Below are 16,214 nucleotides of genomic sequence, written 5' to 3'. Positions count from 1 at the left end.
TCCCCAACACATCTTCGTCGTCTTCCTTTAGACGAAATGGTCACTTACTAACATTTGAACCTCGGCTAATCATGGGAGTGCTATCAGGATGCGTATCTTTATTAAATTTCCTGACAACTTTAAACATTTGCAAACTGGTGGAATAATATACCACAAGCTCAGTATTCGGTCGAGCTTTCCCCAGATTTTTCATCTAAAATTCGGATTTAAAATATCTTTTAAGGTCTCTTATTATATCAAGAGTACCCATCATGTCTGTATCATCGACATAGATAGCTACAATTCCAAATCAAGAACTTTCTTGTGAATATGCAATTAAAATAACTTACTTTTCTATCCCCTCCAAATCAAATAGTCACTTAGACGGGTATACCACATACGCCTGACTGCTTCAATCTATAAGTGAGCGTTATATCTAACTTTAAACGCACTGTGTCGTTTAGAGTCACTTGATTTGGGAAACAAATGGCTATCAAGTACTTTTGTAAATATCTGCTATCTCTTGATTCTTTTATGGATTCATAACAACGACATACATATGCTGCATTTCAAGTCCTTTTGAAATTACCAAGATAACTAAGTAGCGGAATGCTATAACGTTCATTACGAGAGAATAATTCCAGGGCTTTGTGAGAAACCTCGCGCCACAAGGCGAGTCTTTATCTTTTAAGACTTCTTTATTCTCATTATGCTTTGTGACAAATTAATCATGTATGTCCAATAGGATTTACACTTGGTTGGTTAGCACTACCACACCAAATACCTGTATACTTGTCAAAGAACCAAGTTTTACCTGGATTGTATAGGCCAAATATGCTCTTCGTTGACATTAAGAAACAAGGATCTTGGTTCGATCTTATCTTGCTTTATTTTCTTAAGTGTATATGAAATTAATCATCAATATGATCGCATGATCTTTCCATTGACTCGTCAGCATTCTCATAATCCACTTGGGATGTCATTGTTCTCTAGAATCATTAAACTTCGGAGCGTCCTCAAGTTTGATTCATGGACATATTCAGAGAAAATCTTATGAGATGATTTCTGATGATATAAGTAAGTTGTGCCTTCCTCACCTACTTCCTTTCTAGGTGAGGATTGATCGAACCAAGTGGTCTCTCCAACTTCCTTTATGGAGCCACGACCTCAACCACACTTCCACTAAGTGTAGTTGCAACACCTTAGTCTACTGTGTATATCCCTTATTGAGGATTTGTAACCTTGCAAGTAGGTTTGCAGCAGGTATGTGTGATCTCATCACTTTAGCGGCATCAATGTACATTCTGAAAATCGATTATTTTTTCACTTCACATTTACATTTGTGGAGTACAATAATCAATATGAGACACAGTGGGAACACACAACGATGATTCATATCGTTCCCTTAGAAAATACTTTTTCTTATCTCCCCCTAATGACGGGAAGACTGTCTCATTAAAGTGATAACCCGCAAATCTAGCGGTAAGAGATCTCCTGCCAAAGGTTTTAAAATGCGGATAATTGTTGAGAGTAAATATCCAACAAAATTACTTAATCATTTTCGTGATCCATCATAGTACGATGTGGACTCGTAATGGCACATATATAGTGCAACCAAAAATGCGTAAGAACACAAATATCAGGCTTATAACCAGTTACCAACTGGTACGCAAAAATGGTTGACTAATTGTGGGTTCTAAAACGAATAAGTGAATATGCGCATAATATTGCATATCCCCCAAGCATTTGTAAGAAGGTTGTTACGCATAAACTATCCTTAGACACCATATATAACCTATGTTGGTAGCGTCTGCGAGACCATGGGGTATAAGATGCTCTACAATGATCCTATTAAACATGCAATATCCATCAAGTCCTTTTGATGTAAATATATAGCAATAACAAGGTTGGTGAGACCTTAAATTGTATAATATGTGCTAGAATTGTTTCAAAAACGCATAATTTCTTGTGAACAATAATTAATTCAACACTTTGAATTATCCATCAGAGCCATAAATCACTTGAATGGACCGCATACTGTATGGATATGTCCACAAATATAACCTTGTTTCTTTTGAAAAAATGGGTTGTTTACCATTTGCATCTTAGGATGGTCTCAATCCTTTTTACTAAAGAATGACTTTGTAAAATAAGTTACATGCTTTATTACTTTAAAAGCATAATGGGAGGGGAGGTGGTGTTTCTGGTACTTTAGAAAGAGTTGATTATGAGAGATGTCGTGACTTTGCATTCTTTCAATCTTTGTGATTCCAATTTTCTTGTTAACTCAAATAAAAGGATTTCCATTTGAGTTCTTTCAAAACAAAACATTATATCACAACCAAAGTGTCTTTATGGTTATGTCAAAACCTGAGTGAGTCAATTTCCAACATTATATTGTCAATTATCCAAGTATTAGTGATTTACAGTTGACTAGACTAATTGACTCATTATTTTCTCTAAAATGTGATTCCTTTCACAGTCATTGGAGGTAATTTGTAGATGCATTCCCATTCTCACGGTTAGTTTTCGTTCAATAACCGTTTGCACAGACTTCGTAGAAACTTAACAAAGTGTGACTAGCTCTTGGTTCTTATAGAGCTCATGTAACTTTTACTAATTATGCAACAAAGATTGAGCATTTTTTTTCGTTCGGCTATTATCTGTAATGATCCAATCATCGCATGGTATTACATACGGAAACAATTCAATAAGCAGTTTAATATATTTCCTTAAGAGCTTCGTGTAATAAGTGGTGTGGCCTTATTACGTAAAAAAAGAAAATTTATCTCATTTAATTTAGAGTGTTACAATTCATGAGGATGATATACTTTTCATCATAATGTACGAATGATCCTTTTAACTCAAGTACTTATGAGTATATCTCAGGTGCTTTAGAGTATTTCAGTCTCATGGAAATGATATACTTTTCATTTCATAAGTACAAACTATGAATTTAGTTCTTCGCATAAAAAAATTCTTTATTTGAACTTGAAAAAAAAATGTTTACTAAACTACCATACAACCAATAGTCCAGGATCAAATCATACAAAATTCTGTTGAATAAAGATAATTAATAAAAACTTAACAAAATGTAAGTATATTAATTGGGCAAGTTTCTTATTGCCACTGAAGTTGACAAGAGGGGGTATGGCCTTCTTTTAACATATAGTGAGTTTGTTGTCATTTGAACTCTCTATATATCTTGTAGTAGGATGCTATTATATGATACTTGTATTCCATCACTTGTACCATACTCAGTAAATGTTTATACCAAGCGTCCAACTCTCATTCCAATGAATCAAAATGACGTCTGTCTCATGCTCAGTAAATACATTTACTTTGTATTGTTACTACTTGAGCCAATATTAGAAGTGTTTTAAATTCCAATGAACATTCAAATTTTCGGGGGGGAAATTTCATGAATGTTTCAAAAACTTCCTTCCGAGCATTCCATTGTTTAATTTCATGTAGACACAATTGACTTCTGTATCAGAGGCTCTTTAATGGCGCTCAAGTACTTCTGAGTCCAAAAGGTCAAATTTTATTCGAGTTGGTTTAATTAGAACTCAGTCAACGGATTGGTCAATGCCTGCTCCATTGGGTTGACTATGTCATGGTTAACAAAATTCCACGTATATGTTCCATTATATATGAAGTGCTCAGGACCATTGGTAATAACCTTGAAACTATTAGCATATGAGCCAAAACATATTGTTAACCCTAAAAATGGAAATTTCATCATCCAACTTTAGTGATCAGAAAACAATTGTAAACATCCCCGATGATTATGAAATTTTTAAAGTAATTTCATAATACTGTTTTGACAAACATAATAGAATTTCAACTCAATCCAATGGCTAGATAAAAACTTATCCATGACTCCATATGACTGTTCTAATTAGCGTTTTTGTGGAAACAGTTGGAAATATCACGTACTTTTGAGTATTTCCATGGTTGGATCTTTATGAAATTTTTACAGTATCTCACCAAGAACAATATGCAAAACATACCAACAATATAGAATAATCCAACGGTTGAAATTCTCAAAACTTAGGTTTTTCGACGCTGTTAAATATTAGGGTTTTTCTGAACTTACACAGTTTTATTAAACACAGGTTTTGGAGACTGCATCATATTCCGATTTGATTGAAATTTTAACATTGTACGTAATGACTGATTGGGTTGAACGTCTTATAATTTCATGAAAATCTAACAGTGAAATCTCTATGTTTTATAATCATACGTTTGGGGTACCCTAATATATACTACGAAAACGAAATTTCTTTGTTCAAAAGAAATACCTGGTAACATCCATGATGATAAACAAATAGGATCAGAACCACGCTAATCTTCAAGGAATAATTCATAACCAATCTTGAACGAAGAAAAAAAATCGCTCTAGTTGGTAGAGTCGTGCATGAGAACATGTTGCAGTGGAAAATATGGAGAAAGTAAAGAGACAAAGAGAGGTTTCTATTGATCAGGATAATAGAGTTACATGAATATAATATCTTTTATATATATATATAAAGGGCAACCTAGGTTCTTAGTTGGGCCCACATCCGTGGGCTATAAGCCCTACGACATATAATTCTTTTTACCGAGCAAAAAATAAAAAATAAAAGGGGAAATTAGGCTCAGGCCCAACCCATGGATAATCCATAATATGAGGCCCTTAATTAAAAAAAGTTTAAATCTAGGCCCCGAGTTTTTAAAAGACCTTGATACCCTTATGCATATTGTCAAGCCCATAATTAAATAAAATTTAAATCTAGGCCCAAAATTATTAAATCTAAGCCCGAAATTATTAAAATACAGTGCGAAGGTGTAAACAGAAGTTACACATGCATATGGCATGTGTAACCAGAAGTTACACATCCTTATGATATGTGTAATGCAAAGTTACACTTGTATATATATGCAAATAAATAGACATCAAAAAAAAAACACAAAAAAAAAGTTATTACTTTAATATTCATTTACAATAATTTCTTAGCATGTGTAACTAGAAGTTACACACGCATCTGTTTAGTGTAATTGAGAGTTACATATGTGTCTATCTAGTGTAACTGAGAGTTACACATGCATCTGACTTGTGTATTCAGCGTCAACTCCAGTTCCAGCGAGACCATTACCACGTTTAAGCAATTAGCTTTTATGAAGTTATCTAAAACCTGAAATATAACAACAAGCAATCAGTATTTATACGATTAGAATGAACAGTACATAAAACAATGTATATTTCAGTTTCACAAGCATCTGACTAGTGTAGCTAGCGGTTACACATGCATCTGAATTGTGTAACTGAGAGTTACACATGCATATAACATGTGTAACTAGGAGATACACATTCATCTGGCTAGTGTAGCTAGGAGATACACATTCATCTATCTAGTGTAATTGAGAGTTACACATACATATTGATATGTGTACCCAAAATCAGTATGTGTAAGTAAAAGTTACATATGCATATCCCATCAAATTAGCATGTGTAACTATAAGTTACATATGCATATCCCATCAAATTAGCATGTGTAACTATAAGTTACACATCTAATTTGCATGTGTAACTAGTAGATACACATTTATGTGGCTTGTGTACCTAGAAGTTACATATTTAATTAGCATGTGTAACTACTAGTTACACATCCATAGTCTGCCAATGCTAGTTAAACGTGCAAATTGTCATGCATATGGCTTGTGTGATGTGCAGTTAAACAGATGTATGAGTTAAGTGAAACCATTCCAGACCTATATCCATATACTACCTTTCAAGAAAAGAAGTAGCTAGTCGTAAGTAATCAAGAAGCTAGAACACTTCTCAGGTACGTATAAATACAACTTCCGTATAAATACAACAATGTATATTCAGTTTCACAAACATCTGACTAGTGTAGCTAGCAGTTACACATGCATATAACATGTGTAATTAGGAGTTACACATTCATATTAGTATCTGTACCCAAAATCAGTATGTGTAAGTAAAAGTTACACATCTAATTAGCATGTGTAGCTCGAAATCCCACATCTAATTAGCATGTGTAACTAGAATTACACATCTATTTAGCTTGGGTAACTAGAAGTTACACATCCACTTAGTTTGTGTACCTAGAAGGTAAGCAACAATTATCCTATCTATGTAGCTTGTGTAACTAGAAGTTACACATCCACTTAGTTTCTTATGATATCCCTTTTCATAAGAACCTTCAATATATAGAACATAAACTTTATATCCCAGGATGTGTAACTGCTAGTTACACATCCTGCTAGTTACTGTTAGATCATCTCCAAACTGAATGATGGCCCTTTACTGAGAACAAGCTGGCCATAAAGAAACTTCCAACCAATGTTATCTAGTAATTCCAATATGATTGATATACCTTTTCATAAGAACCTGCAAATATAGAACATAAACTTTATATCCTAGGATGTGTAACTAGAAATTACACATCTATTTAGCTTGTGTAACTAGAATTTATGCATCCACTTAGTTTGTGTACCTAGAAGGTAAGCAACAATTATCTTATCTATATAGCTTGTGTAACTAGAAGTTACGCATCCACTTAGTTTCTTATGATATCCCTTTTCATAAGAACCTTCAATATATAGAACATAAACTTTATATCCCAGGATGTGTAACTGCTAGTTACACATCCTGCTAGTTACTGCTAGATCATCATCCAAACTGAATGATGGCCCTTTACTAAGAACAAGATGGCCATAAAGCAACTTACAACCAATGTTATCTAGTCATTCCAATATTCATGATATACCTTTTCATAAGAACCTGCAAATATAGAACATAAACTTTATATCCTAGGATGTGTAACTAGCAGTTACACATCCTGCTAGTTACAGGTTTCAGATAACTAGCAGTTAGACATCCATATGCCGACATATATGGATACCTAGAAATGTGAAAATCACAATCAAATTTTATGAGTCATGTTTACCTGAAGCTCACTCGACAACACCATCCTCATCTGCTTAACCACTTTTGTGGTATCAATATCAACTCCACCACTCCCTGCAATCCATACATACACGTAAAAAATGTATAGAGTCATTAAGAACCTTATTTTTCTGAAACTTCATTTGGTCAAACAAAAAATTCACAACAATTCACAAAAAACAAAAAACAACAGAAAAATACAAATTCCATGCTAAAAATACAACATGATACATATGTTCCACATACTGTATAACAAAAAACAGCATGTCTATCATCAATTTGAAGTTGTTCTTCTGCAACAACATTGTTTCTTCATCCTCTTCTCAGTATCAAACAAAAACTCACAAGAAATTCACAAAAAACAAAAACAACAAAAAGATATATATACAAATTCCATGCTAAATATACAACATGATATACATGTGTAACCTTATGTTACACATACTGTATAAAAAAACAGCATGTCTACATCATCAATTTGAAGTTGTTCTTCTGAAACAACATTGTTTCTTCATCCTCTTCTCAGTATCAAATAAAAAACTCACAAAAAATTCACAAAAAACAACAGAAAAATACAAATTTCATGCTAAAAATACAACAAGATACATATGTGTAACCTCAAGTTACACATACTGTAACAAAAAACAGCATGTCTACATCAATTTGAAGTTGTCCTTCTGAAACAAAATTGTTTCTTCATCCTCCTCTCAGTATCAACAAAATATAAACAACAAATTCACAAAAAATTCTCGGATCGGACATGCAAGAACAACAAATAATCGAAAAAAAAATGAAAAAAGTTTTGAAATCAAGCCAAATAAAATTCGTACCTAGATTTGTTGTTTTCCTTCTTCTGAAACAATATTATTTCTCTTCTTGTTCTCAGTATCAACCAAATCAAAAAATATAAAAACAAAATAAGAAAGATCCAAATCATAAAAATCGAAATCAATGGAATTCAAGACTAGATCGAAAACACACTATGTTGATTTCTCTATTCCAACCTGTTTTCTTCCTCTTCTCAGACTCAGCAAAATCCAAGCAAAAAAAAACGATAATCAGTAGAAAATCGAAATTAAAAAATAGATCAGAAAAAACTAGTGAATCAAACCTATTTTATACAAACAGAAAATAAAAATTGATACAAACCTATTTGTTGTTCTTCAATGCAGCGTCTTCCTCTCGTCAGATCTGAAAACAACTGAATCAATTCAACGATTTTCTGGGAAATATGTGTTGTTCTTCCTCTCGTCTTCAATACAGCGAATCAAAAATCAACGCACTTGTTTGTTGTTCTTCAATGCAACGATTTTGTGAAGAAACAATTCGAATTCGGAAGATTTAATATCATGAAGAGAAAATCTAGTGAAAGGAAGATGCAGATACAATTTTGCCGAGAGATCTTTTGCTGAGAGAGAGAAAGTGAAACAGGAAATGAATCTGGAAATGAAACTCATAGCCTATTTTATTAGGTATATATAGTCAAGGGTATTTTTGGTATTACTAATTTCTTCCAAACCCTAAACTTTATTACCAAGCCCTGAAATCTAAAGTTCTGGGCCTAGAAATATCAAAAAGTTTAATTATGAAGTTTTTAGTAATGAATCCATTTGGTGGGGCTTGAAAATATAGAACCCATTTAGTTGGGTGATTCTAGTATTTTTCACAAAATAAAATGTGCCTAAAGTGTAAGAAAAGGTTACACTATTATCAGAAATTTCGTTAGCCTACCAACCAGGGCACAGGAGTCCTAAGTAGGGGCATAAAAAATTCCCAAATATTATCTTGATAATTGAGGATTTTATTCTGGTCCACAAAGCTTCCTTCGTCTCATCTGTCCTGCTAATCAACATAGAATTCTTCACGTCCTTCATGGCCACATATCTAGTCTTCGTCTAAGTACGGATTGTCAAGTTAGTGTCCCTAGAGTAATTAATTCCCAAGACTTCAAATGCTCCCTCTTTATATGAAGTCTACATATGTTTGAACGCGCTTATAGAACACTTCTTTTAGACACAATTAGCTTATATAACCCAAGAAAATTAGAATCTGATTTGTATGTAACTTTTTTCGATTTCTTTGCCAGTTTTTAAACTTCAAATCTGTACATGTTTTGGAGATGAAGTTATTACGACAGCCGCAGAATTCTTTCAACTCCAGTACAATACTAGTACTATTATGCAGCCTTACTCTCACCATTTCTTACATGGATGTCAATTGTCTTGCTGCAATCGGTGATGACAACAAATCAAGTGACCATCTGGCGTTGATTGCTTTTAAGAAGGGAATTACTCAAGATACATTTGGAATGTTGAGTTCCTGGAACGACAAGAATAATTCTCTTCATTTCTGCGAGTGGGGAGGTGTTACATGTAGTCGCCGTCATCCTAGAAGAGTCACCAAGATTAATCTTCGATCACAAAAATTGGTCGGTTCCATTTCTCCTCACATTGGAAACCTTAGCTTTCTTGAGGAACTCATCCTCAGCAACAACAGTTTAAGCGGAGAAATTCCACAGCAAATTGGCCGTCTCTTTCGATTGAGACGCTTGGGTCTTTCAAATAATTCCTTGGAAGGAGAAATTCCGCACAACATTTCTCGTTGCTCCAATCTTATAGAGCTTAATATATCTCGCAACTATCTTGTGGGACGTATCCCAAATGAGTTAGGCTATTTGTTTAATCTCATAGTATTGAATATCATCCGAAATAATCTGTCAGGTGAGATTCCAGCTTCATTAGGTAACCTTTCATCTCTTATTTACCTTGATCTAAATGCAAATAATTTAGAAGGAAGAATACCAAACTCTCTAAGTAAATTAAGGAACTTACAACATCTTGTTTTCGGTCTGAATAAGTTATCAGGTACCATCCCTTCTTCAGTCTATAATATTTCATCACTTAGAATCTTTTCAGCGATGAATAATCAACTCCATGGGAGTATTCCTTTTGATATTGGTTTCACACTTCCAAATCTCAACTTCTTTTTAATTTCAAATAACAATTTCACTGGAACCATTCCAAGTTCATTTTCCAACTCGTCTAGACTCGAAATATTACAACTTGATAACAATAACTTAGTAGGATTAGTCCCTTATAATCTTGGCAACTCGAAAAGTCTTGACAGAATACTTTTGGGAGAAAATAAGCTTGGAAGTGGACAAGCTAATGATCTAGACTTCATCAATTCTCTAGTCAACTGTACAGATTTGAGGTGGTTGAATATATCCGCTAATAATTTTGGGGGAGTTTTACCGAGTTATATAACCAATCTCACAACAAACCTTCGTATTCTAGATTTCAGAGAGAATTACATATATGGAAGTATTCCTCCAGGTATTCAGAATCTTCAAGGTTTATGGACACTCTCTTTGGGTTCAAACCAGTTCACAGGAAGTGTTCCTCCAAGTATTGGGCTCTTTCAAAATTTAGGAATACTAGAGTTGGATAGTAACAAACTCTATGGTGCAATCCCTTCTTCGTTAAGTAACGTAACACGACTGATCAAACTAAGTTTATATGATAATAACTTAACAGGTCTAGTTCCATCAAGTCTTGGATACCATAAATCTTTGCAGCTTTTGGATCTACATTCTAACAGACTAAGTGGTAGTATCCCCGTACAAATTTTCAGACTTCCCTCTTTATCATTGATGCTAGACTTAAGTAATAACTCATTTACTGGTTCAGTCCCAGTGGAAATTGGTAGCTTGAGAAACCTTGGGGAGTTGTACCTGCACACAAACAAATTATTTGGTGAAATCCCAAGTAGCATAGGACAGTGTTTAGCTTTAAGATATCTAAAGCTGCAAGGTAACTTCTTTCAAGGACATATTCCTCCAACTATTGAATCCTTAAAAGGTCTTGAAAGCTTAAACCTTTCAAACAATAATTTCTCTGGTATAATTCCGAAAGGCCTTGAGATTCTAAGGACACTCGTTAAGTTGGATTTGTCATATAATAATTTAGAGGGAGCAATACCCCAAGATGGAGTGTTTGAGAATGCAAGTAAATTTTTAATAGTAGGGAATCGTAAGCTTTGTGGTGGTATACCTGTTTTGAAGTTGCAGAGTTGTCCCATGCCATTTAACCCAGATTCAAAGCAAAACCAGAGGAAATCAATGTCAGTCGGAGTAATTGTTATCATCATAGTTCTGGTTGGTTTATTTATAACTTTGATTGTTTTTTATTTAACTCTTTACTGGAGAATAAAGTCAAAAAGCAAATTGCCTTCAACGAATTTAGACGTGGGTATAAGGTTCAAAGGAGTTTCTTATACTGAGCTCTCTAAAGCTACCAACGGATTTAATGATTCTACCAATTTGCTTGGGGTGGGAAGTTTTGGCTCTGTATATAAGGGAATTCTTCGCCAAGATGGATTAAATCCTGTTGCAGTTAAGGTTCTACACCTTCAACGAAGAGGTGCAACCAAGAGTTTCATGGCTGAATGTGATTTCCAACGGAACGCTAGACATACAAATTTACTCAAGATAGTTACTTGTTGCTCGAGTACTGATTGTCAAGGTAATGATTTCAAAGCTCTAGTTTTTGAGTTCATGTCTAATGGCAGTTTAGAGGATTGGTTACACCCAAATATAGGTGACAGGAACAACAACGGTGAAATACAAGTAAAGAATTTGAACCTGAAAAGAAGGTTGAACATTGCAGTTGACGTTGCTTCCGCCCTAAATTATCTTCACCATGAATGTGTTACGCCCCTTGTTCACTGTGATCTGAAGCCAAGCAATGTTCTTCTTGATGATGCTTTAATTGCCCATGTGAGTGATTTTGGCTTGGCTCAGTTCCTTTCAAATCCCACCAGTACTTCTCGGCAGCTAAATGAACAAGATGCAAATTCAGTTGAAATAATGGGCTCCATTGGTTATGTCGCTCCTGGTAAGGACAAAAAGGATCAACTGATATTATTGTGTTTATATGAGTAGTTGTATTACAATGATTTTTTTATGTGGGTTATGTGACAAATCTTTGCTTTGATTTTAACAGAATATGGAATGTGTGCTGCAGCGTCTACACAAGGTGATGTTTATAGTTATGGGATACTTTTATTAGAGATGTTTACAGGAAAGAGACCAACTGATGACATGTTTAAGGATGGTTTAGACATTCATAAATTCTCTAAGTTGCATGCATTTCCAGAGCGAGTTCTCGATATTATCGATTCAAGATTGTTGTTGGAACTAGAAAATGAACATCTTGAAAATACGGAAACTAACAGTTACAATATGCCACGAAGCGAAAGAAGAAACAGAGCAAGACATACCACGAGACAAATTTTAGCTTCAATTATTCAGATTGGAGTCATATGTTCGTCAGAATTACATTGCCATCGAATCAGCATGAATGAGGTCATTGGTTATGTAGAGGTAATAAAGAATCAGTATCTTGGGATCAGAATGTAATGAAAATGGATTAATTCCATTGGCCGTGTTATCATCTAACATGATTTATATGTAGAGGTAATAAAGAATCAGTATCTTGGAATCAGAATGTAATAAAAATGGATTAATTCCAGTGACAGTGTTTTCATCAAACATGATTAATATGTAGAGGTAATAAAGAATCAGTATCTTGCAGTATCAACTTTCGACAGCCTAAAACATGCACCAATATGTAAGTATAGAGTTTGAAGTCTGATAGACAATATCTCAAACAGATTTAGTGCACTAGTAAGCATCCAAATATATATAACTGTAAAATCAACAATGTAAATTTCTAAATGAAAGAAAATAATCACTATCTGCATATGAAGGTATACTTGCAGTTATGAACCTAAAATAGCATTCATTACTCACCCTCGATCAACAACTGTCTAGTCGATCACCCATACAATGCAGTAGCATTTGGGGAAGATAGCCTTCTAATATATCCAATGCCTGATTCTTCTTCCCACACTGCGAATTTAAGTATATTTCTCTTTGTTGATCGCAAGTTCGAATGAAAAAATTAGATTCAGTTAAGATGCCATTAAAACATAATCCCAGGTTTTGCCTATCTGATACCCACTGATTCATTCGACGAAATTTCTCCAATTTGCCCTTTGACCATGACCTCAGGTGCAAGGTTGTCCTCCAGGCTATCTTTTTTTAATGCAGAAGCCCCACGTATGAATCTGGTGGACAAGGTATTGAAAGCGTGAAGCGTTTATTAGGAAAATAAAAGCCTGAGGCGATGCGTATTTCTCTTTATTGAAAGCCTGAGGCGATGCGTATATCAAAGCATGAAGCGTCGCTTCATGGTTGATGTTTGAAGTGGATGTTTTCTTATAAATAAATTAATCGTAATTAGTAACTATAAGTTTATTAGGAAAATAATATCTATATAAAGTTTACATAAGTCTAATTATTATCAAAAACAAAGCGTGTGCACAATAGTTCAACCTTCTCCAGGCGAGTGGGAGGTGGGGTGTTTGATTCCCTCCTAAAATATTCATATTTTTCTTTTAAAAGCTTTGAAAATTAGGCGGAAAAGGAGTTGACTAAGTCAAAAAACGCACTTCACATAACCGCTTCAGAGCGACATGCTGAAATTTGAAGCAAAGCGACGCTCCGAAGCGTGAAGCGTACGCTTCATGAAAGATGCGCTTCACATGACCGCTTCAGAGCGAAATGCTGAAATTTGAAGCGAAGCGTACGCTCCGAAGCGTGAAGCGTACGCTTTTAAAAACCATGCTGGTGGAGCTGATCAAAACAATCTGAACAGTGCATTGAGCTCTATCTCTCTGGGGATATGGTCAAGCGAAAGTCTTCCCTCTAGTCAAAATTAGTCAACTCAATTCCCTCTTCTTTAATTCTGAACGGATCTGTCCCTTCTTTTCTCGATATGGAGTTTTTAGTTTTGTCTGAATCTTCTGTTGTATTAAAGTCCTTTGTTTTCCAATTTATTGTCGGTTTTTCTTGGTTTTTAATGCCCTAATTTCATGTTTCTTTCTTTTTTCCCTTGGTTATGTGTCAAGTCCTGGTTTTCACTGATCTGTTTATTGTTTAATGGCAGATTAATCTTCTCGTTTACCTGTTGCCACGCATGGATGTTACAGAAATGTCCCATCATTCATCTGGTGTTCTATACAGTTCGAAGTATCAAAGTTGGCGTTATGTTACAGCGGTGTGTATGTTGTTCATCTTTATCTCTTCTTGTGATAGTTATCTGATTGGGATTCAGTATTTTGGGTTTCTCAAATTGCCTTTATTGGAATCTGCTTCTGATGCTATCCATAGTCTATCAGCACCTTTGATACTTGCAAATTTTTATCTGCTACCTCAATTGATAAACTTTATCTCCCATACCTATCTGATTCACATCTTGACACCTCCTTCAGTTTTTAATTATAAAAACCACATCATACCTACCTTTTTTATGCATACCTTTCTCTGTTCTACTTTTAGCTTCTATTTCTTCACAACCATGGCTCGTCCTGCAATGAATAATATTTCTCAACAACTTGAAAATGTTTCAATTAGTGAAGAACCTGTTAGAAGAAGGGTGATTATGCATTCTAATACTGTTATCTTAGCTGGTGTTAGGGTTGGAAGTTTAGTCTTGCTGGTAAGCTTTATGCCCCGGGGATTATATCTTGGCAGGATGCCGAATGTGCAGCAAAATTTATTTGGCCTCATCTCATAAGACATCCTCAATGGTTTGTTCAGGTGCGTACTTTAGAGCCAAATATCTTTTTTATCAAATTCAGACTATCAGGAGATAAAGATGCAATTTTATTGGTGGAGCCTGGAATTTTGATGGCTATCTGATTGATTTAAAGGACTGGAATCCCACTATGGATTATCATCTGCTAGACTTTTCGACTTCCCCTTTCTGGTTAGAATACAAATATCTTTTTCCTGAGTTCACTTATGCTGATATTTTAAGAATGCTTGGAAATATTGTTGGAGAAGTTAGAATAGTGGAACCAGATGGTGTGAATCCTCCTACCTCATCTAAATATAGAGCTTTGGTTTTTATTAATGTTAACAATCCTATGATTGAAGGTATTACTGCTGCTAATGCTGCTGGTGTTACTAGATGGATAGGTTTTTCTTGTGAGAAACAACCATATATCCTTTGTCCTGAATGTAAGGTTCCTAACCATGAAGAAATTGATTGTGCTGATATAGCTCATATCGACATGAAATGGAAGAGATTGTTCGTGGATTTGGCTTTGCAGAACCAATCTTGCCTCCTCAACGGAATCCACAGCAAGAAGCGCAACTGTTTTTACAACATGGATCTCAGAGGCGTAACAGGTTACGTTTACCCTTTGAACAAGAACAGGCTCGACCTTTTGATGGAATGCGCATTTCCATCTTCTCGACTACAGATTCTGATGTTGGTGCTTCTTCTTCATATAATAATCAAGATCAAGCAGCTTCTTCTTCAAGGCCGGATTCTATCCTGACTAGTAATGGTGCTAGTACTAGTGGTGTTAAAAACAGATATAGACACACTCCCACTTTGGTCATAACTTCAGGAACTCATTCTCCTGCTTCTTATTTGAATGGTATTATCGTTACTACCCAACTTGATGATACTGCATCTGTTTAAGATGATAACTCTACTTCAAGTATGATTAATGTATGGGACATTGCTGCAGCTGATGCTTGCAATGCTCAGAATCATACTGATGCATGGCAGCAGGTGATTGTCAAAACTTATTCTTGTTTGTTCAGTTTTAGCTTGTTTTTTCTTTTATTTTACCTTTGTCAAATTTTTCTTCACTGTTATATTTTTCTTTCCGTGAAAATTCTTTCCTAGAATTGTCAGGGTATTGGAAATCCCCATACTCGTGACTATCTTCGGTTTTGCTTGTCAAACTATGATCCTGATATTTTCTTCTTGTATGAAACCAAAGATCAGAGTAATAACATGCAGTTCTATCTCTCTCAGACTAAGTACCCTAATTATTCATTTCATCCTTGTTTGGGTCTCTCTGGTGGTATCTCTCTTACCTGGAAAAATGGAGTAGATATTGAAATAATGGACACAACTTCTAACACTATACATGCTATTGTCCATGCTCACGATAATAATATGGATTTTTTTATAATTTTTATGTATGGTGCTCATGATGCTGTAGAGAATTCTAATCAGTGACAATATTTGCTTGATATGCATTCGTATGTTGATCTTCCTTGGGTTCTTTTGGGTGATTTAAATTTTACTATGCAAGATTCTGAAACCCATAGTTCAGGAATGGCTCATCCTCATCATGCTAGACATATTAGGAGTTATGTTCAACAACTAGGTCTCATTGACTTAGGTTATTCAGG

At 34.8% G+C, this 16,214-nt stretch overlaps 1 protein-coding gene and 1 long non-coding RNA gene across 2 annotated transcripts; one reads left to right on the top strand and one right to left on the bottom strand.

Annotated features, from left to right (window-relative positions):
- Window positions 1-8,820: 8,820 nt before the first annotated feature.
- Window positions 8,821-12,530, top strand: LOC113342695 (receptor kinase-like protein Xa21). Its single transcript, XM_026587154.1, has 2 exons — window positions 8,821-11,829; window positions 11,938-12,530. Exons 1-2 carry the CDS (start codon window positions 9,054-9,056, stop codon window positions 12,351-12,353), a joined length of 3,192 nt encoding a protein of 1,063 aa, XP_026442939.1. The 5' UTR covers window positions 8,821-9,053; the 3' UTR covers window positions 12,354-12,530.
- On the bottom strand, window positions 10,536-12,958 carry LOC113342698. Its single transcript, XR_003356784.1, has 3 exons — window positions 12,747-12,958; window positions 11,577-11,826; window positions 10,536-10,667 (listed from the first exon to the last, which is right to left on the bottom strand). It is a non-coding gene; the product is annotated as an uncharacterized LOC113342698 (long non-coding RNA).
- Between the last annotated feature and the right edge of the window lie 3,256 nt (window positions 12,959-16,214).

The sequence above is a fragment of the Papaver somniferum genome, unplaced genomic scaffold (genome assembly GCF_003573695.1).
Source record: "Papaver somniferum cultivar HN1 unplaced genomic scaffold, ASM357369v1 unplaced-scaffold_46, whole genome shotgun sequence".
NCBI classification, from domain to species: domain Eukaryota; kingdom Viridiplantae; phylum Streptophyta; class Magnoliopsida; order Ranunculales; family Papaveraceae; genus Papaver; species Papaver somniferum.
This window is presented reverse-complemented; position numbering and strand designations above follow the sequence as displayed.